Source organism: Hoplias malabaricus, chromosome 15 (assembly GCF_029633855.1).
Source record: "Hoplias malabaricus isolate fHopMal1 chromosome 15, fHopMal1.hap1, whole genome shotgun sequence".
In the NCBI taxonomy this organism is placed as follows: Eukaryota; Metazoa; Chordata; class Actinopteri; order Characiformes; family Erythrinidae; genus Hoplias; species Hoplias malabaricus.
In genome coordinates this window covers 7,548,926-7,573,566 of record NC_089814.1, presented here as the reverse complement: position 1 = coordinate 7,573,566, position 24,641 = coordinate 7,548,926, and the positions used below count along the sequence as shown (strand labels likewise).

General features: G+C 44.1%; 2 protein-coding genes across 4 annotated transcripts in view; both read right to left on the bottom strand.

The window, feature by feature from the left end:
- The window catches only part of zgc:92275 (cholesterol 7-desaturase nvd), a 39,062-nt gene that overhangs the window by 1,550 nt on the left and 12,871 nt on the right, over positions 1-24,641 (bottom strand). For 2 of the 3 annotated variants that reach the window (XR_010795551.1, XR_010795550.1), the window contains exons 6-8: positions 22,706-22,882; positions 19,978-20,148; positions 19,467-19,744 (exon numbers count right to left, since the gene is read on the bottom strand). Coding sequence is in view for 1 of the 3 variants with exons in the window: in XM_066646720.1 (XP_066502817.1) it covers positions 19,987-20,148; positions 22,706-22,882 (339 nt within the window). In the remaining 2 variants the exon portion in view is untranslated. Of the gene's footprint in view, positions 1-18,878; positions 19,745-19,977; positions 20,149-22,705; positions 22,883-24,641 lie in introns of those variants that run through there. The other variant, XM_066646720.1, reaches the window with a different exon arrangement.
- Positions 9,356-10,903, bottom strand: LOC136668967 (uncharacterized). The gene has a single exon (XM_066646738.1). The coding sequence runs from the start codon at positions 10,797-10,799 to the stop codon at positions 9,801-9,803; it is 999 nt and encodes a 332-aa protein (XP_066502835.1). The 5' UTR covers positions 10,800-10,903; the 3' UTR covers positions 9,356-9,800.

Sequence of the window (24,641 nt, the reverse complement as noted above, 5' to 3'; positions counted from 1 at the left end):
CACATACAATCAGCTTTACCACTGTAACCTAAAGGGGTATAAAGCACCCCAGGCATAAGGCTGTGGAACAAATAAGGAATTCTTTATTAATGCCCTAATACAACATTAGTGTTGGCTAAACAAATAGGTATGAAATAGGCATGAGTCAGTAGGACAACATGCTAAAGTGTGTGTGTGTGTGTGTGAAATTGTCAGAGGTGTTGGGGGAAATTTGGTCACGTCATAAGTTTTGTTAACGTCATACATTCACACAGTTCTAAAAGAAGACATTGAGTGTGTGAGAGAGAGAGAGAGTGAGAGAGAAAGAGAGAGACAGAGAGAGAGAGAGAGAGAGAGAGAGAGACAGAGAGAGAGAGAGAGAGAGAGAGAGAGAGAAAGACAGTGAGAGAGAGAGAGAGAGATAGAGAGACAGAGAGAGAGAAAGACAGTGAGAGAGAGAGAGAGAGAGAGAGAAAGACAGTGAGAGAGAGAGAGAGAGAGAGAGAGAAAGACAGTGAGAGAGAGAGAGAGAGAGAGACAGAGAGACAGAGAGAGAGAGAGAGATAGAGAGACAGAGAGAGAGAGAAAGACAGTGAGAGAGAGCGATAGAGAGACAGAGAGAGAGAGAAAGACAGTGAGAGAGAGAGAGAGAGAGAGAGAGAGAGAAAGACAGTGAGAGAGAGAGAGAGAGAGAGAGAGAGAGAGAGAAAGACAGTGAGAGAGAGAGAGAGAGAGAAAGACAGTGAGAGAGAGAGAGAGAGAGAGAGAGAGAGAGACAGAGAGAGAGAGAGTGAGAGAGAGATAGAGAGACAGAGAGAGAGTGTGAGAGAGAGAGAGAGTGTGTGAGAGAGAGAGAGACAGAGAGAGAGAGAGAGAGAGAGAGAGAGACAGAGAGAGAGCAAGAGACCTTCCGACTCAGTGAGCTACAAAGTAGACGTCGTCGAAAAAATAATATCGACAATACACTGAATCATCAGATTCATCTGCAGTCATTAGATTTATTTACAATAATCAGATTCCTCCACAATCATCAGATCCATCCACAACCTTCACTTTCATCCACAATTATCTGATTAATCAACACTCATCCGATCCCTCCACGATGACGGAGCTCAAATGTCCGAAGTGTTCATACAATGTTTATACAATTCCTTTAAATGTATGTGAAAACTCACAGCACTGACAGTAGTTTCAATTAAAACACGTCATCTCTAGGCCCAAGCCAAAGACATCTCTAATGGCAAGTGGAAGAAACCCAGGTGGCAGCTAGAAGATGATCCTAAGCCAAAAAAACGATGGGAGTATGGGAATAATGACCTTGTTGTGTAGATAGAATATTAGTAATAAAATCATATACATTTTCATTTGAACCTAATGGTGTTTGATAGTTGACAGTTTAATCCTTATATGGCAGCACAGCAGAACTTAATGGTGTCCATAGGTCATCATTTGTTCATGGAAAATAAGGGGCTTTTGGATGTAATGGGAACTAACTCGGCATATGGAATGTTTAAAAAAGGAGAGGTGACAGTCTTATCCTATCACCCTCAAAACGTGCAAATAAATGTGCAAGCTCCCTGTTTGTATATCTTCCTGGACCTCTCCAGGTTAATGTACCCCTTGTCTCACATTGCCAGACTCTCTAGGGACCAATCACAAGGCTGATATTTTGGCCTGATGCGTAGATGGAGGCAGTCTTTATGATTCACGTTGGACCAGTACCAGAGCCAGCACAAAACCATACACAAAAGTGCATATACCCTGATGTAAAGAGAGCCAAGGCCAGGTTTGTGCACTGAGAGCACCAGACTCTCCGTCTACCTGTGTGTGGAGTTTCAGTGGCTGAGACTAACGTGCCTGGGCCTTGACCTGCTCTAATAAAGAATGGAACCTGTTCTCTTTTAACCTGAAACCTGTGTTTGTCACGTTATAAAGACGTTGATTATTTTAAATTAGGCACAAACAAAGTCATGTGGTTAAGGTCAAAGGCCTTTTCTATCTGACAACATTCATCACATTCATCCACAATCATCAGATTCATTCAAACATCATCAGATTCATCCACAATTGTCAGATTCCTCAGGTGAAGGAAGTGTTGAAAACGTGCTTCCACATGTTGCATGTAATTACACGTTTCTACCAGAGAGGTCTCCAAATGCACACTGAACTTTTAACCTCAGTAACAAGAATGTTTGCCTTTGTTTTTTGGAATTGAAAAAAGACATTTCTGTGACTGGGCAACAACACACTCACACACACACACACACACACACCTATGGAGGTATATTTGGAGCAAAACACCTTGGCACCTGTGACAATGGAATTCGTAGTTGTAGGAAATAGTCACACGTGTGTCTCAGTAAATTTAAAGTCATAGAGGAAATCAAACCTGTAGAATTTTTTCCTCTTCCCCAAATACAAATTAATAATTACACCTTCACACATTCTTTTCTTGCAGCTCCACAAATCCAATTCTACAAACACAAGGACCAAAAATACCTTACACTCACAGTTTTGCTTGAGTTGCAGCAGTGAATACAGGGCAAAACACATTCACACACTCGCATCAGCAAATTATATATTTCTGGGATATTTGTCTTGCACCAATCCACACAAGAACAAACACACACTTCATACAGGGCACAGAGACAAGCCTGTGTTGAATTTAAACTGCTGCTATGGTCAGTGCAGGGATTATTTTGGATCGTTCTCTCTCGCTGAGCACTTCACAAAAGGCTGACCAACCGTCAAGGCCCCAGACTCCCCCTTAACTCAACTCGGCCCACCCCCTAACCCTCCCTGTGCCCTCCCTCTCCCTTTGCCCTCCATCTCCCCCTTCCCCTCCCACCTACCAGTACATCAATCCAGCTGGGCCAGCCTGCACTGCAGCCATTATATAATGATGCTCCTGCCAGAGAACACACACACACACACACACACAGTGCCACCCGGAAAAGTGAAGAACACTGAAGACACAAAATGTGACAAGGCTGCCACACCTCTCCTGTATAGCATACTGCGGAAAGAGAGAGACAGAGAGAGAGAGAGAGAGAGAGAGAGAGAGAGAGAGAGAGAGAGAGAGAGGGAACAAGAGAGAGAGAAAGACAGAGAGAGAGAAAGAGAGAGTGAGAGAGATAGAGAGAGAGAGAGAAAGAGAGAGACAGAGAGAGAGAGAGATAGAGAGAGAGAGAAAGAGAGAGACAGAGAGAGAGAGAGAGAGAGAGAGAAAAGAAAGAGTGAGAGAGAGAGTGAGAGAGAGCGAGAGAGAGAAAGAGAAAGAGAGAGAGAGACAGAGAGAAAGAGAAAGAGAGAGAAAGAGAGAGAGAGAAAGAGAGAGACAGAGAGAAAGAGAAAGAAAGAGAGAGAGAGTGAGAGAGAGAGAGAGAGAGAGAGATAAAAATAGAATTGCTAACAAAAAGCCAGATAGATAAACAACATAGATAGAAAGAGACACAGAGATCGTAAACAGGCAACAAGAGAAAAAAAGCCATGAGAGAGAGAGAGAGAAGGAGTGGAAGGATAAAGAGGAAGAAGACAGCTAAAAAAGAACAAGAGAGAAAGAGCAGAGATATCAAACAGAAAAGGGAGAGCATGAGGAAAAAACAAAACGAGAAGGAAAAGGAGGGATTAGGAGCAAGAGAAAGAGAGGTGGTATAAAAACACAAAGAGAAGGAGAGAGTGAGAGAGATGGAGGGGGGTGAGAGTGATAAAGAGATAGTTACAAAACTAGCGAAGGCGAGAAAAAGGTCAAACCATTTGCGGACCTTAGGAATGGCTCTAAAACCGTAACATTATCGCCCTCCCATTTGCTTTTGAAGCTGAAATGCATGAGCACAGTTTCATTCGTCCTCCCACACATTCCTCCCATAACACACACACATTACCACACACACTCTAACACACATACTTACCCTCATATCATCACTAGCCAAACAAAAAAAACATTTTTGTGGAGTTTACCACATTATTTGAACACAGCAGCTCTGTGAAAATGTCATGATGAACGGACCAATAGAAACGCTCCAAAATTACTCTAAATAACATCTCTGAAAAGTTGCTACTTTGTAGATACATGATATAAATCCATGTGCATTGGGTTTTGCTGTAAAATATTTGGCACATTACGGCCACAACATGTCACAGCAAAACTGACATTAGCCCAGCATTAATGCGAGCCCAGGGCCTGCTTCCCGGAGCCTTGGCAGTCAGAGCCTGGTGTTATGTCTGTGAGTGACAAGCACGGTGTGTTTTTGTCGTCTGCCAGCAGCATCTTCAGGGCCATCGTGGCAGGTTTAGTCTTCACTTTAATCCAGAAAGATGGAGATGTGATGCAGTAAACTGATACACAGTCACAGAACATTACTGTGAGTGTTTTAAATTTAGCAAATATGTTTTAGGAAAAATATGGTATTAAATATATCAGAGGTACTTCCTCGTGGCACTTCCATAGGTGGCAGGTGGCGCCGACCCATTACTCGGTACCGGTCCTTGGCTCGTTGGTTTGAGCTATGAAACATTTGTCAAGGGAATTAAGCATTTTCAAATGATGTCGATTAAAGGAACGCTAGGTAGGATATTGTTTTTTTGCTCCTGGGGGGCTCTGCACTGTACTGAAATCAATGGGACTGGGGGAGGTTTCCTACCCTACTCCAAATGTACATAGTACAATTTCTCCAGTGCTGGGCACAGATTATCAACAACAGAAGCTCTATTCTCCTTAATACAGCTCATTTTGAAGCTGTCATTTTAAGGTAAAAAATATTACATACTGTTCCTTTAACAAAAAGGCAGAATAGACAGGGTTTTGCTCCAACAGTGAACGCATACCTCCACATATATCCTATGTGTCAGTGCAGGAGAAAGTCAGGAAAGCCTGAAAAGAGGTGAACAAGATGCGTTACTCATGTAGTGTACTGTGGGTCAATGTATTATTGATGCAGGCCTTTCCATCTTTGCCCACTTTCATCCCCACGGGAACCCAACTGACTCACAGTAGAGGTGTGTCATAGGCAACATCAGTGTACGGAGGACAGAAGGTGTACTTCCAACATATGTATCAATGGTAACAGTTCCTATTAATCCTGTATTCTTGAGGTTGTATATATACATGTATAAGACGTTATATGGAATACTCAGTACTTTTCAATGCTGATCATGTTACTTTCATTCATTCGTTGTCTATAAGCGCTTATCCAGTTCAGGGTCATGGTGGGTCCGGAGCCTACCCGGAATCACTGGGCACAAGGTGGGAACACACCCTGGAGGGGGCGCCATTCCTTCGCCGGGTGACACACACTCACACTTTCACTCATAAACTCACACACTCACTTTTCAGTCATCAATCAACCTACCAACATGTGTTTGGAACGCTGCATAGTTACATATAATTCTTTCTATGAGGGCGGCACGGTGGCGCAGCAGGTAGTGTTGCAGTCACACAGCTCCAGGGACCTGGAGGTTGTGGGTTCGATTCCCGCTCTGGGTGACTGTCTGTGAGGAGTGTGGTGTGTTCTCCCCGTGTCTGGAAAGGTTTCCTCCGGTGATTCCTCCCTGTGAAGGCAACGCACACACATTCACTCACACCTACGGACACCTTTGAGTCGCCAATCCACCTACCAACGTGTGTTTTTGGACTGTGGGAAGGAACCGGAGCACCCGGAGGAAACCCACGCAGACACAGAGAGAACACACCACACTCCTCACAGACAGTCACCCGGAGGAAACCCACACAGACAAGGAGAGAACACACCACACTCCTCACAGACAGTCACCTGGGGGAAACCCACGCAGACACAGAGAGAACACACCACACTCCTCACAGACAGTCACCCGGAGGAAACCCACGCAGACACAGGGAGAACACACCACACTCCTCACAGACAGTCACCCGGAGGAAACCCACACAGACACAGAGAGAGCACACCACACTCCTCACAGACAGTCACCCGGAGGAAACTCACAAAGACACAGAGAGAACACACCACACTCCTCACAGACAGTCACCCGGAGGAAACCCACACAGACACAGAGAGAGCACACCACACTCCTCACAGACAGTCACCCGGAGGAAACTCACAAAGACACAGAGAGAACACACCACACTCCTCACAGACAGTCACCCGGAGGAAACTCACACAGACACAGGGAGAACACACCACACTCCTCACAGACAGTCACCCGGAGGAAACCCACACAGACACAGGGAGAACACACCACACTCCTCACAGACAGTCACCCGGAGGAAACCCACGCAGACACAGGGAGAACACACCACACTCCTCACAGACAGTCACCCGGAGGAAACCCACGCAGACACAGGGAGAACACACCACACTCCTCACAGACAGTCACCCGGAGGAAACCCACGCAGACACAGGGAGAACACACCACACTCCTCACAGACAGTCACCCGGAGGAAACCCACGCAAACACAGAGAGAACACACCACACTCCTCACAGACAGTCACCCGGAGGAAACCCACGCAGACACAGGGAGAACACACCACACTCCTCACAGACAGTCACCCGGAGGAAACCCACGCAGACACAGAGAGAACACACCACACTCCTCACAGACAGTCACCCGGAGGAAACACACACAGACACAGAGAGAACACACCACACTCCTCATAGACAATCACCCGGAGGAAACCCACGCAGACACAGAGAGAACACACCACACTTCTCACAGACAGTCACCCGGGGGAAACCCACGCAGACACAGAGAGAACACACCACACTCCTCACAGACAGTCACCCGGAGGAAACCCACGCAGACACAGAGAGAACTCACTACACTCCTCACAGACAGTCACCCGGAGGAAACCCACACAGACACAGGGAGAACACACCACACTCCTCACAGACAGTGGGCTGAATCAATTATCAAACCCAGGACCCTGAGACCCTACATTGCTGCCTTAAAACATAGCTGGTAATAGCTTGCCTTTTTACTTGTTTCTTTAAATGCAATTCACATAAGATATACACATCACTGCTTGTTTTTTATTTGCATTTTTGAATAATAGGAGGACTCCTATGACCTGATAAAGCCTAAGTTGTGAGTTTGCTCTTTGTGAGCTGGCCTAGTTATTTGTACTATATATAAACCTTTGAAGAATACATTTTGAGAATGCAGACTCCTTTCTTCATTCCATTTGCACTTTCCATATAATGTGGAATTGGTTTTACAGTTAGGAACCTGATAAAAAGGGGTAGTTTTATGGTTTGTTTAGCTGTTTAAAGGCTAAAGTACACATTTTCCTTGCAGATCCTTCAACTGGAATCTCATGGACACTTCCAGTATTTTTAGCCTGGAGTCGTGTCCGCAGAAGTATTGTGGCCATGCACCAACTTCTGAGGGTTGCTATGGATATAAATGATGTCAAATCTGTTCCTCCAAAAAGTAGGACGCAGAGAGCCCGAGAAGAGGACTTTGCACAAGCATAATGTTGCAGCAAAAATGTATTATTAAACCCAGAACCAGGCAGAGATTAATCATTGCCTTCTTTTCTGCTTTGCCTTAGCCTCATTTTTTTTGCCACCTCAGAGCGGAAACACGTAAACCAGTCTAGACACAGCAATTGTGCTTTTTGTCGATAAGAAGAAATCACTTGTTTTTGTTCCTAGACACATTAGATTGACTCAGCTCTATAGGCATGACCCTAATCTACTTCCAGCATCTTAATGGATTGGGCTTTTTCTTTCTGTGCTTGTTTTGTACAGCTCTATTTATTTAGTGCTGCACATGTTCAGTGAAGTAAACCCATTTCTCCTTGCCCTTCGGTGCCAGGAAAGAGGGCCCACCTCCACCGAAACATCTCTATTAAAGGTGAATGGATTTCTCAGATAGTGTTTTCATTATTATTTGTGAGGCTCTGCCGCATGTGGATTTGATGATGAAAACATCTATTTTTGGGAAACACAATGGTCTATTAAAGAGAAATTCCACCATTTTATTCAATGCTGCTGAATAATTTAGTGGTTTAGATATAAGTGAGGTTTTGTGGGAAATGCTCTGCTCCAGATAAACTTAGTGAATCAGGTTCCTTTAAAGCGGTAGTGATAAGAGAAAGGTATTACATGTTTATGTTTATGGAACCAGTGCCTGACGTCTGAAACATTTTTTACACCATTCCTGGAGGTTGTGGGTTTAAGTCCCACTCTGGGTGACTGTCTGTGAGGAGTGTGGTGTGTTCTCTCTGTGTCTGCGTGGGTTTCCTCCGGGTGACTGTCTGTGAGGAGTGTAGTGAGTTCTCTCTGTGTCTGCGTGGGTTTCCTCCGGGTGACTGTCTGTGAGGAGTGTGGTGTGTTCTCTCTGTGTCTGCGTGGGTTTCCCCCGGGTGACTGTCTGTGAGAAGTGTGGTGTGTTCTCTCTGTGTCTGCGTGGGTTTCCTCCGGGTGATTGTCTATGAGGAGTGTGGTGTGTTCTCTCTGTGTCTGTGTGTGTTTCCTCCGGGTGACTGTCTGTGAGGAGTGTGGTGTGTTCTCTCTGTGTCTGCGTGGGTTTCCTCCGGGTGACTGTCTGTGAGGAGTGTGGTGTGTTCTCCCTGTGTCTGCGTGGGTTTCCTCCGGGTGACTGTCTGTGAGGAGTGTGGTGTGTTCTCTCTGTGTTTGCGTGGGTTTCCTCCGGGTGACTGTCTGTGAGGAGTGTGGTGTGTTCTCCCTGTGTCTGCGTGGGTTTCCTCCGGGTGACTGTCTGTGAGGAGTGTGGTGTGTTCTCCCTGTGTCTGCGTGGGTTTCCTCCGGGTGACTGTCTGTGAGGAGTGTGGTGTGTTCTCCCTGTGTCTGCGTGGGTTTCCTCCGGGTGACTGTCTGTGAGGAGTGTGGTGTGTTCTCCCTGTGTCTGCGTGGGTTTCCTCCGGGTGACTGTCTGTGAGGAGTGTGGTGTGTTCTCCCTGTGTCTGCGTGGGTTTCCTCCGGCTGACACACGTCAGTAGGTGGACTGGTTACTCAAAAGTGTCCGTAGGTGTGAGTTATCAAGTTCAGGGTCACAGAGCCTAACCAAAATCACTGGGCACAAGGCAGGAATACACCCTGGAGGGGGTCTTTTACAGGGCAACATTCACTGGACACGTTTGAGTCACCAATCCACCTACCAACGTGTGTTTTTGGACTGTGGGAGGAAACCGGAGCACCTGGAGAAAACCCACATGGACACGGGGAGAACACTCCAAACTCTTCACAGTTACCCGGAGCAGGACTCAAACCCATAACCTCCAGGACCCTAGAGATATGTGACTGTGACACTACCTGCTGCGCCACCCTCACAAAAGAGCAAAATAAAAGAGGGGATATAAACCAACTCATAAAAATAAATGTTGGAAAAAATCAATGTTTATTCATTGTTTTAACAACATTGTAATATTAAGCAGCAATATATAAAAAATAAATAAGATATTTTATAAATGTGATCAAATATATAAAGACATATTCTGTTCCAGTGAGGGACTGGTCTTCTGTCCAGGGGGTGTTTCTCTGTTGCATTCAATGATGGCATGTGGGCTCTGGACCCAGCAAAGCCATGGTAAGGATTAAGCCTGGCATTGTTGCTTGTAGCTTGTTATAACTGCATGCCTATCATTTTTAAAACAAGAATATATGACCTCAGTATGTTTCACAATGTTTTATAACATCTGTTGATTACAACCTTGTAACTGTTATATGGCACTGTAACAAAGTTCTTATAAAAACGGTTCCAAACCTGAAATCATGAAGTCATACACTCTTCATTTGTAAATGCCAGTTACACCAGTCATACAAATGATAACAGATGATTCACAGCTCTCTTATGATTTTCAGACGAGGTCACTGTTCGGATCTTAGCTCGCCACAGTGAACAGAATCACCAGCACAATGACAGGCAAAAAAACAAGCAACAGAAAGGTCAGCTCAGCCAGGTACATAGCGACCAACAAGGCCAGGTAACAGCAGCGGCAGCGGCTCCGGTGCTGCATCGCCCGGGCGAGCCGCATGGTCCAACGAGGGTGTTCAAAACAACCACAGACTCTGGCTGTTTCAGCCCTTTCTAATAAACGCTGCTCTAGAACAGAACACAGTCCGGGGGCTGGAGGTTCAGCTTCAGTTCCTGGATCGGACCTTACAAGCATCGGCATGGAACTGTTTGGAGGAACACTGGAGAAAGCAGTATCCTCCTGAAGCCTGTAGACCTCCCACTGTAACAGAGGGGTTTTCTGGCGACAAAGTGGACACTGCACCCGGCTGCAGTCAGCCGCTCGCTTGACCAAGGTGGCCAAGCAGCGCTGGCACAAACTATGGTCACAGTTTAACAGCGTCATGCTGTGGTCACCCTGGGAACGGTAGGGTTCGCTGCAAATTGGGCATTCGTCTACCACAGAGCCGGAGTCATCTTGGACCGGCTCAAAGCCGGACCCACTATCCTGGCAGGTGGATCCAAGTGTCCCGCCGCTATGTCCATCTGTCTCCACCGTCCTTGACACTGTGTACTGACTTCTCTGAGGAAGTGGATTATTAAAATGTTCATTAAGTAAAGGTTCCCTGGCCAAGCAGTCCCTAGACGAGGCTTTCAGTGGCCAGTTCACTCCATCTGTGCCCAAAGCTGTTGAAATCTCTACGCTGACACGCAACCCCTCACACTTCTCAGCCGTTCCCACAGGTCCTTGGCTCATTCCTTCATTTTGGTGACTAGGAAGCGGTTCCAGTTCGGAGTCCCCCACTGTCCTATGTTGAACAGTATTTCCAGGTATAGGAAAGTTTGTCCCAGTCTCTGAGTTAGCCTCCTGCTGACTCTGCCTCTTTTCACCCAGCTCAGCAGCCTCAAGGTCACACTCTTGATCCATGGTGTGACTTTGTCAGTGCTCCAGAAAGTGCCGTCCTGCTTGGAAAGAATCTCAGTGTTGTCTCAGACGCTGCTAACCTTTGAAATCTGTTAACACACGTGCTGTACGGTGACGACAGAAGGACATTTCTCCAGGAGTGAGAAGTGGAACATTAAGCACATACTTGCTTGCTTATCACCGAAAAAAAAAAAAAAAGTGCGACTGTTTGAAAGACCTGGCTCCTTAGTGCAGATTAAAGGGCACATATATTACATTTGTTATTGTCTTTTTTTCAGAGACGCTGATCAGGTTTGGCTACCCTTATGACATCATAAAGAAAACGGTACCACCTCCTTTTTCAAATAACTCGGACCCAGCACCAGACCTGTCGTTATATGAGAGTGCAAAACAGACACAAGAGTTGAGAACAAAAACATAAAAAACAAGAGTGGAAAATAAAAGATCCGAGCAGAAATGAGATCTCCTCTTCATCTCACTGCTGAATACTCAGGGGTGAGCTGTGTGTGGCTCATTATCATTCATAGGAACAGGCGCTGAAACCATTCGTTCTGAACAGGGCTGTTTATACAGGGGAGAGGGTTGCTGTGGGGTTTGATCCTTGTGGTAATTTGACCAAAGCAGGTCACAGGTGTATCATTAAGACCCAGAACTGTGTTCACTCATGGAAAAGTGGTCGAAAATCTTATCTGATTGTCTGTGCTGAATTATAGCTCATTAAAAAACTTTTATTTTATAATACAACATAATACATCAAAAATAATCATAATGTCAGTGTAGGAATGCAAGCCTTTTTGAGTACATTGATCTGTTGTAGGATTGCGTCACTTAACAGAAGCTGAATGAAGAGAATGAAGGTCAAGCATTACACAGATAAGAGCCTCAGGCATACTACACTTGAATGGTTTATTACGCAGCATATAAATGTCACATCTTCATTCTGTACGATAACAGAAATTATATGCACAATATTTTCATCCTAAAGAGATATACAGCGTTATCTACAAAGCCTCTCGGGTTTACAGCTGATTCCTGTCTTTGAAGGCCTTCTGCATTCAAAGGAGGACAGTTCCAAACAATACCTCCTTTTCTAGAGCACAGGGGCTAAAGTGTCTTCATTTTTAAAGGAACATTCTGGTCAAATCTTAGCTACATATGTTGCAAACATGCCTATTCCCCCCTTACAGCCGTGCCACAGCTATCTGTAAACGAAAGATCTCCTGGTTTCAAGGCCATGAGGAACGCCCCCTTCTGGTGATGTATCTTGAAGCTGGAAGTCTAAATGTTACCCTCACCCTGACCCTGGGGGGTTTGTTCTTTATTGAGATGAATGCTGTATCAATAATTCTAGCTGTGACCACAGTTACATTGTTTAAAACTTTGTGGCTGCACCTTACAATGAGTATATTCAGCTACAATACTGTGCACTCATCGTAGACACAGACATTCAGTGAACACATGTTGTGTAATCTCCAAAGGAAAGCATTAAATGAAATGGGGTGCTCTGGAGCCGCTACACAGGAGCCTAAGTTCAGTCAAGACTTGTCAAGGAGGGTATAATTCTCTCCAGTAATGGGCTGTAAAACAGTGGCATTTGTGATTCAGAACTAATTATCCAACTTCTGGCTTCACTAATGCTCTTGTGACTGGATGCCAAATCAAAAGCTCACAGGAATATTCCAACATCTGGAGTAGAAGCTGCTGCAAAAGAGGGACAAGAGCCTACCTGAAATCATTGGGCTCAAGGCGGGAATACACCCTGGAGGGGGCGCCAGTCCACAGTTTCTTTAAAAGGCTACAAAAAACAGACTTATTGCTTTTAAAAAATGACAGCAAAACTTAAGCAACTTTTAAAACGAAAAATAAAACAACCTATGTACAGTAATGTGCATAATCAGAGACCAACCTTCTTTTGTCTACTTTCCAGCCACTGAGAGTCTATCTACATATTGGAAAAAATCTGCAGGTGTTCTCTGTGAGATAAACAACTCAGCAATGTGGGTCTGAAAGGACGTGGAGCTTTCAAAAAGAAAGAAAACAAAATGGACCCAAAAGCCGACAACTGCAAATCAAACAAAAGGAGCTGCTTGTGATCGCAGAACAGAACAGAATCCCTGAATGTGTTTGGGACGACTTTGATCCGAATATGTGTCGCAGAAAATGCAACCAACTTCTGAGACTGAGACTTTCGAGGTGTGACTAAAGTTCCCTTGAAATCAGTCTCAGCCACAGAGGCTCCGCCCACAAGCTGATGGAGAATCTGATAGGTTCAGTGCACTAATCTGGCTTAGCTGTCAGGAGTCTGCCTCTTGGATTCTGATTGGCTGCCTGCACATCCGCGTATACGCACATCTGTGTACCGTTTTGTACTGGCTATTCTACTGGTCCGACCTGAATGATGGCCTCCACACGTCATGTCAATACAGCAGACTTGTGATGGATCGTTGTGTGTCAGTCAAGTTTCTCTTCCTGCAGTAGTAGGCGGTTCTTGGCCACGTTACAGAGTCTGGCAATGTGAGACTACCCTGAGATCTACTTAAAAAAGCTCACAGCAAGTCTTCAGGAAGGAATGGCAACAAAATACTGAAAACATGAATGTTTTCTTTAGTTCTAAAGGCTTCTGTGTAGAATCCTATTAAATGTGTTCTTGTGTTCTGCTTTGATCCTGACACTACAAATGAATCACTTGTAATTTTGTCTTGAAACAAAGTGTGTGAACTGGCACCATACTAGAATTTTCTAATTTTCCCCTTCACCTTATCTCTGGCACCTACTGTTTATCTTTAACTGATATGTATACCCTGATTAACACACACTTACAAATCAAAACATATCTAGCTAATACTAACCCAGTAATAACACAGTGCTTGTGTGTGTCTGTGTACATGTGTGTGTGTGTGCGTGTGTGTGTGTGTGTATGTGTGTGTGTGTGTGTATGTGTGCGTGTGTGTATGTGTGCGTGTGTGTATGTGCGTGTGTGTGTGTAAGTGTTTGTGTGTGTGTGTATGTGTGCGTGTGTGTATGTGCGTGTGTGTGTGTGTATGTGTTTGTGTGTGTGTGTATGTGTGTGTGTGTGTGTGCGTGTGTTTGTGTGTGTGTGTGTGTGTGTATGTGCGTGTGTGTGTGTGTATGTGTTTGAGTGTGTGTGTGTGTATGTGTTTGTGTGTTTGTGTGTGTGTGTATGTGTTTGTGTGTGTGTGTGTGTGTATGTGTATGTGAGCCTGAGCACAGATGCAGTGCACTGAGAGAGAGAGAGCCTGTGTGATCATGCGTGTGGTCTCTGAGCATCGACACAGAGAAACTACCAGACACTGGAGTCACAGAGAAGCCAGCTGCTCTTACAGGCCATCATCAGCAAAGGTGAAACCTCTGAATAACAACATAGGTCCAGCGTAAAAACCCAACACACATCTCTCTCTCTCTCTCTCTCTCTGTCCAGTTGGATGACAATCAAAATGTATCAGCTGAACCAGATGCAGCATATGGTGTGCATCACTATAGACCAATTACATCAGCTTGGGCAAAACAGATTAATTAGTGCCACTTAGCATTAGGAGACAAGCCGAGCATGAAAGCGCCCCCACAGTAACGCAAAAAATCAAGGAAGAGACCCCCTTTTTTGTCTGTAGTTTCTCCTAAACAACAACAGGGTCACACTGAGATACCAAGGAGACCAAGGAGTCGTTTTCTGTTACAGAAACGTTACAGAACAGCTGATATAGTGTCATCTAGTGGCCTGGACGTTTGAGAGATTAACTGATTATAAACATAGCCATCTTCCCATTCTTGAACTATAAACCAATTCATCAGCTCAGATATTTCTCCTGAGAAAAAGAGCCCAACCCAGTGATGTCTCACACTAGGCTCAGATTTGTTGAGATCACGATACTCCTGGTTATTTATTCTGTAAGCGCTTATCCAGTTCAGGTCACGGTGGGTCCAGAGACTACCTGGAATCATTGGGCGCAAGGTAGGAATACACCATGGAGGGGGCGCCAATTCTTCACAGGGCGACACACATACTAACACATTCACTCACACACATGGACACTTTTGAGTCGTCAATCCACCTACCAACGTGTGTTTTTGAACTGTGGGAGGAAACCAGAGCACCTGGAGGAAACCCACGCAGACACAAGGAGAACACACCACACTCCTCACAGACAGTCACCCGGAGGAAACCCACGCAGACACAGAGGGAACACACCACACTCCTCACAGACAGTCACCCGGAGGAAACCCACACAGACACAGGGAGAACACACCACACTCCTCACAGACAGTCACCCGGAGGAAACCCAGCAAAAAGAGAGTCTCTACTCTCAGTACTACACATCACTGGAGCATCACAATGATTTTGAAACTGTAATTTCAAAGCTAAAAATACTACATAGTGTTCCTTTAATTCTCCTGAGCCATCAACAAGTAATTTTTGTGCAATAAAACGTTCCTCTGGGGTGTTACTAAATGTGTTCACTCATGATCTGGGACTATATTCCATGACATGTAATTCCTAATAGCTTTCACACACCAATGATCCTTCAGCGATACAAACAGCTGATAGAATACCTTCAAGCTATGCATGATTCATGCAATGAATGTCTTATTAATAGCATTTGATCATAATGATTTTCATCCAAGCATCCAAAGAGCAGTAATCTATTCTGAAGGAAACTGTAAGAGAGACAGAGGCTCTAGCAGAACAGTTTGAAAAATCAAATACACTACAAGCTACTAAGGGGCATCCACAGTGGACACAGCCATTCAAGTACAAAGACACAGCTTGTATAACGTCCTTACAAAAGCAGGAACTTAAACTGGATGGTCTTGAGCAGCTGGACATGAGCTTGTGGTTTCCATGCTCAATGCCAAAACATGGGCTGGAGGGGTCTACCTCACCCTAGCAGTGGAGCAATGAACTGCATTCTCTGGAGTGATGGAGCCTTATCCATTATACCCCATATCCTTTGGAATGAACTGGAGATACAATTTCAATCCAGTACATCACCTCTATAATGTTTCTGCACGGAAATGTTTCAACATCTGGTCTAAAGAGCGTGAACTAACTGCTGCAACAGGACAACCTATTAATATTCTTCATTTCTTAATTAACACGTAAAGACAACGTGGATGAGAATGTGTCCACAAACCTTTGGCCATACAGCGTGTCCTATTTTGACACACAAATGCTTTCTTTGGAAAAGCTGTGACTGCCGTGTTAAATAATATATGAACAATGCCATGTGTAGCTCACTGCAATGTTCGAGTTGATGGAGGCTGGTGTGTTCCGTGCTGACGTACACGTGCCGCGCGACACAGAAATATGTGCAGCTTCATTCAGCAGGGACTAAAGTGCAAGAAGGACTATAATATCCACCACACACAAGGCCAGCTGTGCCAGCTCTTGCTTTTTGGTGTACAGCACATTCATCTTAAAGGGCAAGTCCACTTATTTTTCGAAACGTATGCATTATTAAACTGTTAGGATGTAAAGCCATTCAGCGGCGGGGTTTGAAGTGAAATGCTCTTCTGTTCACAGAAGATGTCTGGGGGTAATTCATGCCTCTCAAAGTCACATCACAGAAGGGTACTACACTAAATGATTAAGAAAATGTGGCTTTATGTCTGAGACTAGATTTGAGAAAAGGTATAGGCTTAAGATTCATAGCGAGGCGAACTCAGGAGGTCATTGTTTGCCAAAATATTATGTACAGAGTAAAAATTACAGTTACAGTGAAGTACAAATGCACATATGGAACAGATACCAAAACCTAAAGCGCATATTAGGGTTACAGATGTGTGTGCGTGAGCATGTGTGTGTGTACCGGGGATATGCCAGACTGTGGGGACAAAAACCTTTTAAAGTATTTGAAATCAGTAAGATTCTCTACAATGAACCGTTTCGCACTAAACAGCTCTGAATGGCTTTGTTTACATCTCAACCACCGAATTACAGAAGGTTTGAGAAGGTTGGGAGGATACAGCTTTAATTGCCAAAAAATATCCTATATATAAAGTGACATTTCTGTTTTGTTTTTGGGTTTTTTTCGTATAAAAAATGATAATTTGACATGCATTGGAATGCATATCTGCACCAAAAGCTGCCCTGTACTTAGCAGTGGGAAAGAACGCAGCTGTGTGTAATGAGTAGATGAATTACACCTGCATCACTTCCCCTGCAGCAGGAGTTATCAACAGTGCAAATTTAACATATCAGGCCGAGGGTAATTCTACACAAGGACAAGCTGACCTCACCCATGTATTAAAAGGGTCCTGATAAGAAAGCGGGATTTATCAAACATAAAGGCTTTCAGTGCACACTCTACTTTACACAGAGCTCTCACTGGTGTTCTAACTCTTTACACAGAGTTACACAGCTCATTCAATATAGATCCAAATGGAAATATCAGCGTAACAATGGCACCATCAATAATGTACAGAAATGATTCAGTTCAGACATATTCTTCTGACCCATATCTGTGTTTTAAAAGACCTGAAACTATCTGGAAAATCCTCACTCCCATTTATCTGCAGTCTGCAGCTGTTAAAAGTTGTGAGGACAGGGGGTAAAATATGACCTGTGTAATATGTGATGCCAGTGGCAGTCATCTCACGCTTCTCTGCTCCTCTTTCCTTTTGACTGATGACTCCACCGCGGTCCTGCAGAAATCCTTCAAACAGCACGCCCTCAATACTGTCCTCATCTACTGTCACTGAACGAACCACCTCCAAACACCCACTACTGCCATTCCTCTGAAAATACAAAGTCCAATTTCAAAGACTACTGCACTACCAGGTCAAGGTCGTGAAAAAAAAAAGAAAAAAAGTGTGTATATATATATACACATACATACAGGGTGGGCTAATGAAACTAATGAAAGAATAAAGTTACGTTAAAACCAAGCACACCATTGTTTTTCTTGTGAAATTCCCAATAAGTTTGATGTGTCACATGACCCTCTTCCCATTGAAAAAACAAAAGTTGGATCCAAAATGGCCGACTTCAAAATGGCCGCCATGGTCACCACCCATCTTGAAAAGTCCCCCCCCCCCATATACTAATGTGCCACAAACAGGAAGTTAATATCACCAACCATTCCCATTTTATTAAGGTGTATCCATATAAATGGCCCACCCTGTGTGTGTGTATATATATATATATATATATATATATATATATATACTGCTCCTTTCAAACCAAAAGATTACAAAGCCTAAGGTCACCACAACAAGTGTGAAGAGTTGGCTAGTTCACCACAGCATTGGAGTGAGAGAACACCATCCATGACTTCTTGGATCATCCAACATCTGTATCTGACTTCAATTATTAAGTTTACCTTAAAATTACAGCTTCAATATCATAGTGATACTTCACTGACCCATAATAGGGAGTCTCTGTTGTTGTTACTCTGATTTCAGCACTGCAGAAACTGCACTATGTAAATTCTGGAGATGGACAGGAGACCACAAACCCTTCCCTAAGGACAGTGCTGTCAATGAAGTGAAACAAAAAAATACCCAATTTTACCTAGCGTTGTTTTAAAGGATCACTTTGCTCCTACCCTCCTCCAAAACATAGCGCATACTGTGCAGCTTACATAGTGCAGTTTCTGTAGTGCTGAACCAGGAATATCAACGATAGGGCCTCTATTCTGCCTTTATTATCACAATGATTTTGAAGGTGTAATTTAAAAGAAAAAAATACTACCAAGTGTTGTTTTAAAGGTTCAATTGTCCGATTACTTTTGGTCTTTCTACATGATTCATCCAACAACACACTACTCCATTTCTAAAGTCTAGTGTCCTGGAGAACGGAGCAAAACAATTAAAACAGCCAGTGCTCAGACTCTTTTTACCAATGGATCTCATCCTTTTTCCACTCATTGTCCATTTACCTAGTGTTCCTTTAATGCATGCAGGCCCAATGATGAAAACAGAAAAAGCATTTTTTGGATTATTTTCAATAAAAAATAAGTTTATTCAATATTGCAAACTCCTGTGTGTTAAATTACTTTAGATTCCATTCCTTCTGTTAATTTGTCACTTATTTCTATTGCAAAGTGCCACCACTGACCACTTGCTTTACACATTAAAGGCAGAGGACCACTAGAAAGTGCTTCAAGGCCCACTTCTGGTTGAAAGACCCTGCTATAGACGGTGTAGTAGTAATAAATATGGATTATTTTTCCGTTGCATGGCTTAATTGTGGGTGGCCGTAGCCTAATGTTTAGAGACTGGGATTGGTACCGGAAGGTTGCCCGTTCAAGCCCCAGGACCGGCGGGAACATCCACGGTTAAAGTGCCCTTGAGCAAGACACGGGACCCACAATTGCTCCCCAGGCGCCGGGTGTGTGTTCACAGCCACTAGTGCACTAGTGGGTGTGTGGGTGTGTGTGTGTGTGTGTTCACTACCACAGATGGATTATACGCGGAAGACACATCTCATTGTACGTTGTACTATGACAAATAATTGCACATTATCATTATCATTAATTCACAGTGCAGATGTGATGGAGTCTTGTGGCTTCAGTTCCCTTCCTTGACTGTTATTGCTTGTATCAGCTGGAAGAGATGTTGATTTCTCCTGATTACAGGACAGAAGTCATGGTATAGTGAGAGAGGGAGAGAGAGATAAAAGAGAGAGAGACAGAGAGAAAAGTTCCCACTCACTCAGTGATTCATAATCCTCTGAGGCACTTCAGCAAGGACAGATGGGTAACGTTCCACCATCCTTGGTTGTCACTTGGGTGGACACTTTCAGTCTTTAAATGCTAATGTGGAATATTTTAAGGTTTTAAGATTTAATTTAAGATATGTTCAAAGTCCTCCTCAGAACAAGTGTCTATATCCCATCCCTGTGTGTCAAGACTGAGGATATCATCATCTCTAAAGCAGTCAGACGTCCATAGCAAGTAGAGTCCAGTCCTTGGTGTCTGGTTGGAAATAAGCTGTAAAAAGAAAAGAAAAACAAGAGTGAGTGACGAATACACACTGATAAACCTTTGTGGAAGGCAACTGCTCTGTGAAGTTTCTGTAAAGACTTGATGTCAGTGTTAGGCTCATGTGCAGCTGCTCCAGAGCACCCCGTTTCATGTCAAACTTTACTATGAAGATTACAAACGTGAGCTCATCATGAGTGGTGTCAAGTGGTTATTCCAGTGTGATGTATGAGGCCCTTTACCTTGAATGGTCAGAACTCCAGTGTGTCGTGCTGATAGCGAAGGCGAGGGCTGTTCTCACTGTAAAACTGACTGAACCAGCGCCTGTGCTTCTGAATGGCCGAGTCCTCCTTCACCAGCATGGGGTTAGAGATGTACTTCTTATTGTTCCAGATCATCACGTCCCGCTCAAACTGCCACAGAAAAGATTATCGATCACTCTGATTGATTACTGATTAGAAAAACCTGAATAATAGATTAGGACCCGGAGTCCTTCAGTGTGACGTGGTGTAGCGACTGCAGGGTCAGGTCTTTGTTCTCGTTCCACATAATCACATCCTTTTCAAACGGCTGAGGAAGACAGCCACTAATGATCACCACTGATTAATGATGACAAAAGCCATCAAAAGTATCCTACTCAAGAACTGCACTGCATCAATAGCTGTCTAGTTCTCTCAGTAGATTAGGGCTGGTCGATACTGAGAATTTTTATCATGATGTTCACTTATTAAAAAATCGTGATACTGTAATCCCTCGCTACTTCACGGTTCGTCTTTCGCGGATTCGCTACTTCCCGGGTTTTTTCAAGGGGGCTTATGGCCACTATATCGCGGATATTGAGGGAAAGTCTAGGAAAAACGTAAGTATTTCTTACGTACAGTACATGTGTTGTTCATGTCCACATCCGAGTGAAATTTACTGACGCTAAATCACAGCTTCGGAATGACTCTATTAAAGAAACTGGTAGGATATCAAATGTAGTTCCAGCTGAAAAACATTATAGAATGACTGTTTAATGCAAAGGGCGGGGTGTTAACAGTAACAGGGAGGGTCTTAAAAGTCCAAATACTCGTTAAATACATTAAAAAATATCCTTCCTCTACTTCGCAGAAATTCGTTTTTCGCAGGTGGTCTTGGAACGCATCCCCCGCGAAAAACGAGGGATCACTGTAATCTTTAAATCTCAGACCCCACCCCCACCCCCACGCCACTGAAGCTGGATATGTGATAGCACCAGCAGACCCGTGGTAGCCTTGTGACAGAAAATGAATAAAAATCAACCAACAAAAACACTAAGAAAAATGCACAATAATACAGACTAGGTGAAGTCTTTAACTAAATAAATGAAAGAACACTGTTTCCTGGTAAAAATAACAAACATTATTGTTTGGAAAAGAGTCCAGAGACCAGAACTGGACCTCTGACAGTCTCTACCATTTTCTTGCCCAGATCTTTACTCAGACTAAAAAAAACTGGCCTTCACGTACGCTTGGCTGCCTATAACACCCTCTATTTCCTGCCGAGCCTGAATTTATTGAACCAGAGGAGCAGAAACTTTTGTCCTGAGGGGCCAAAGTGCAATGTTTATGATGGGCCAGGGGTCAAAAGGAAAAAGCAATATAACACACAAAAATTATTAGATTTTAAAAATGTATTGTAACATTAAAACAAGAATATATAACAAATTTGAAAGGAAATAAGGATTTAATAAATACTGGTTTACTCTACTCAAAGGTCAATCAAAGGAGCCATGTTCGTCCACTGCGCCACACTTTGTTTGGTCCTGGATTAAACAACTAAAAATCTCTAGATCTCTACATAGCTGCATCTCACAACTAATATGCAGAGGTCATACGATTGCACCCTTGTGGACATTTCTGTATTATTATATAGTTTTCCCTGCAGTATTGAGAGTGCTGTGGTATGATATCTCCCCTTCACGGACCACTGGTGTTCTCAGCTCCTTTACCAGCGATGATGTGTGAAGAATTCCAGTAAAGATAAATTTTTAACTGAATGTAACGAATGTAAAAATCCCCCTAGAGAGTGAGGTCAAGGGCGACAGTGGCAAGGAAAAACTCCCTTAGAGCTGAGGAAGACACTTTAGGAGGAACCAAGGCTCACACGGGGGACCTACCCTCCTCTGATCTATCTACTGGTAATATTATACAGATTATATACAGATTTTTAATCCCAAAAAACAAACCGACTGTACGCCTGCTCCGGGTGACTGTCTGTGAGGAGTGAGGTGTGTTCTCCCTGTGTCTGCATGGGTTTCCTCCGGGTGACTGTCTGTGAGGAGTGTGGTGTGTTCTCCCTGTGTCTGCATGGGTTTCCTCCGGGTGACTGTCTGTGAGGAGTGCGGTGTGTTCTCCCTGTGTCTGCGTGGGTTTCCTCCGGGTGACTGTCTGTGAGGAGTGTGGTGTGTTCTCCCTGTGTCTGTGTGGGTTTCCTCCGGGTGACTGTCTGTGAGGAGTGTGGTGTGTTCTCCCTGTGTCTTTGTGGGTTTACTCCGGGTGAGTGTCTGTGAGGAGTGTGGTGTGTTCTCTCTGTGTCTGCGTGGGTTTCCTCCGGGTGACTGTCTGTGAGGAGTGTGGTGTGTTCTCCCTGCGTCTGCGTGGGTTTCCTCCGGGTGACTGTCTGTGAGGAGTGTGGTGTGTTCTCCCTGCGTCTGCGTGGGTTTCCTCCGGGTGACTGTCTGTGAGGTGACTCACCCGGAGAGGGACTAGAACCCACAACCTCCAGGTCCATGGAGCTGTGTGACTGCGACACTACCTGCTGAACCACTGTGCCGCCCAATTAATTGTTAATAATTTACAATTAATTTTTAATTAATAAATCATTCAACCCAGACAGTCATCACACACCCACAAGCACATACAATCTGATTATCATATTTCCAGGTCTCAGAGGGGCTATTAGTGAGTGTGTGTGTGTGTGTGTGTGTGTGTGTGTGTGTGTGTTTATTACCTGTATACACTCAGCTCTCAGTATAAACTTAGGCACCAGGGGAGGGATGTTGTTCTGGTAGAAAATGGTGTGAGACACACACTGCAGCAGCGGCTCCACTGGAGTCACACAGTGCATGATCACACCTCGGCCCAGAAAACTGTGATCAAACAAGAGGAACACCACACCTGGACCCACCTAAAAACACAAACACACACACTTCCTGTCAGTTGTCAAGACATTTAGAGTACTCTCATAAACAGTGCTGGCTGAGTCATCAATATCCAGTCGAGCAACATGAACACAGCTTAAGGGCGGCACGCTCAATGCCATCAGGCTTTACAGAGGCATAAATCCTCAGAGTATTAGGTGCTGGAGCAGTGGAACTGTCTTCTCTGGAGTGACAGAGATCCATCCAGTACCCTTGGGATGAGTAGTTTGTGATGGTGTACGCGATACAGAACTACGCATCCAGTATCTGTACCTGACCACATTGACTGAATACCATCAAATCCTCACAGCAATATTCCAACATCACATTGTACAACAGGCTTACAGCTCTCTAAAGGAGAATCTAAAGGAGTCAACAATGGCTTTAGAGCACTGTGAGGACTCAGGTGACCTTCGTTGGTTCATTGCTCCACACATTCTTGCACGGCCTTGAGTTATGACACCTCTCCCACGTAGCGCTGCCTTTAATTAGCATTGCTATGGTTACAGGGTACTGCTTTTCAAAGATGCCACAACTGCACAATCCAGACTCAAATAATCAACCGATGAAGGTGAACTGTGTGTGAAGGACGTGGAACATTTCAGCATCATACAATATCCCCTCACTTTGGTAGAAGTATTAAATTCTTTAGACTTGTATCAGAAAAAGAAATTTTTATTATATTGTGAGAGTGAGTGAACTATCTGTATCTGTGTTCTGGTACTGTTTTTTTGTCTGTTTGTATTATATACGTTTGTATTTGTGTTTATAAGACCCCACTGAAAATGAGATGCATCTCAATGCTTATAATACATTTACATTCAAATTTAAAATCAAATCCATGTCTTAAAGGGACCATATTATGAACAACACCCTATTTCAATGAATGAGCACAGGCATTTAGGAATAAGGGGTATCTACCAACCCACAAACTGTGAAACAAAACCACCCTGTCAGTGTAACAGTCAGAAAACATTGAAAACAAGCTGAACTCATTTTGAGCTGCCTCTTATGTGGAGCGCGGGAACTTTACAATTATTCCACCCCCATTCTGAGTCTCCCCAGTCTCAGCACTGAAACCACAAGCAAAGGCAAGGATAAAGTAAAGATAGTAGCAAAACACATGCCTTTATTTGTTAAATTTTTGTTCTGAATTTTAAGAAATGCTTTGCAAACCACAAACACATCCAAGGGCTGAAGCCAGAGGAGCCGACCCTGGAAGAACCTGCAAGTCCCCCAAACACTCCTGCTAACAAACACACAACAAAAGAGAACAAGAAAGAAAAAAACAGCTCCTCTGACCCATGCTGAGGAGCTTTTTAAATAGGAGCCAACACCTGTGCATCTGTGTGTCCCACTCAGGCTCAGACTCCACCTCCTAGCTTCACCTGCAACCCAATTAAATTCAGTGCAGCACTTTTTTTTCCACTGCAGGGGCTGTTTAACTTCTTATAAAAAACATTTTATGATTAAACTAAACACGACCCTGCATGTATGTGTGTGTACATTATGAAATTTTTTTTTTTTTACTATGAAATGCACTAGGGCGGCACGGTGGTGCAGCAGGTAAGTGTCGCAGTCACACAGCTGCAGGGTCCTGGAGGTTGTTGGTTCGAGTCCCGCTCCGGGTGACTGTCTGTGAGGAGTGTGGTGTGTTCTCCCTGTGTCTGCGTGGGTTTCCTCCGGGTGACTGTCAGTGAGGAGTGTGGTGTGTTCTCCATGTGTCTGTGTGGGTTTCCTCCGGGT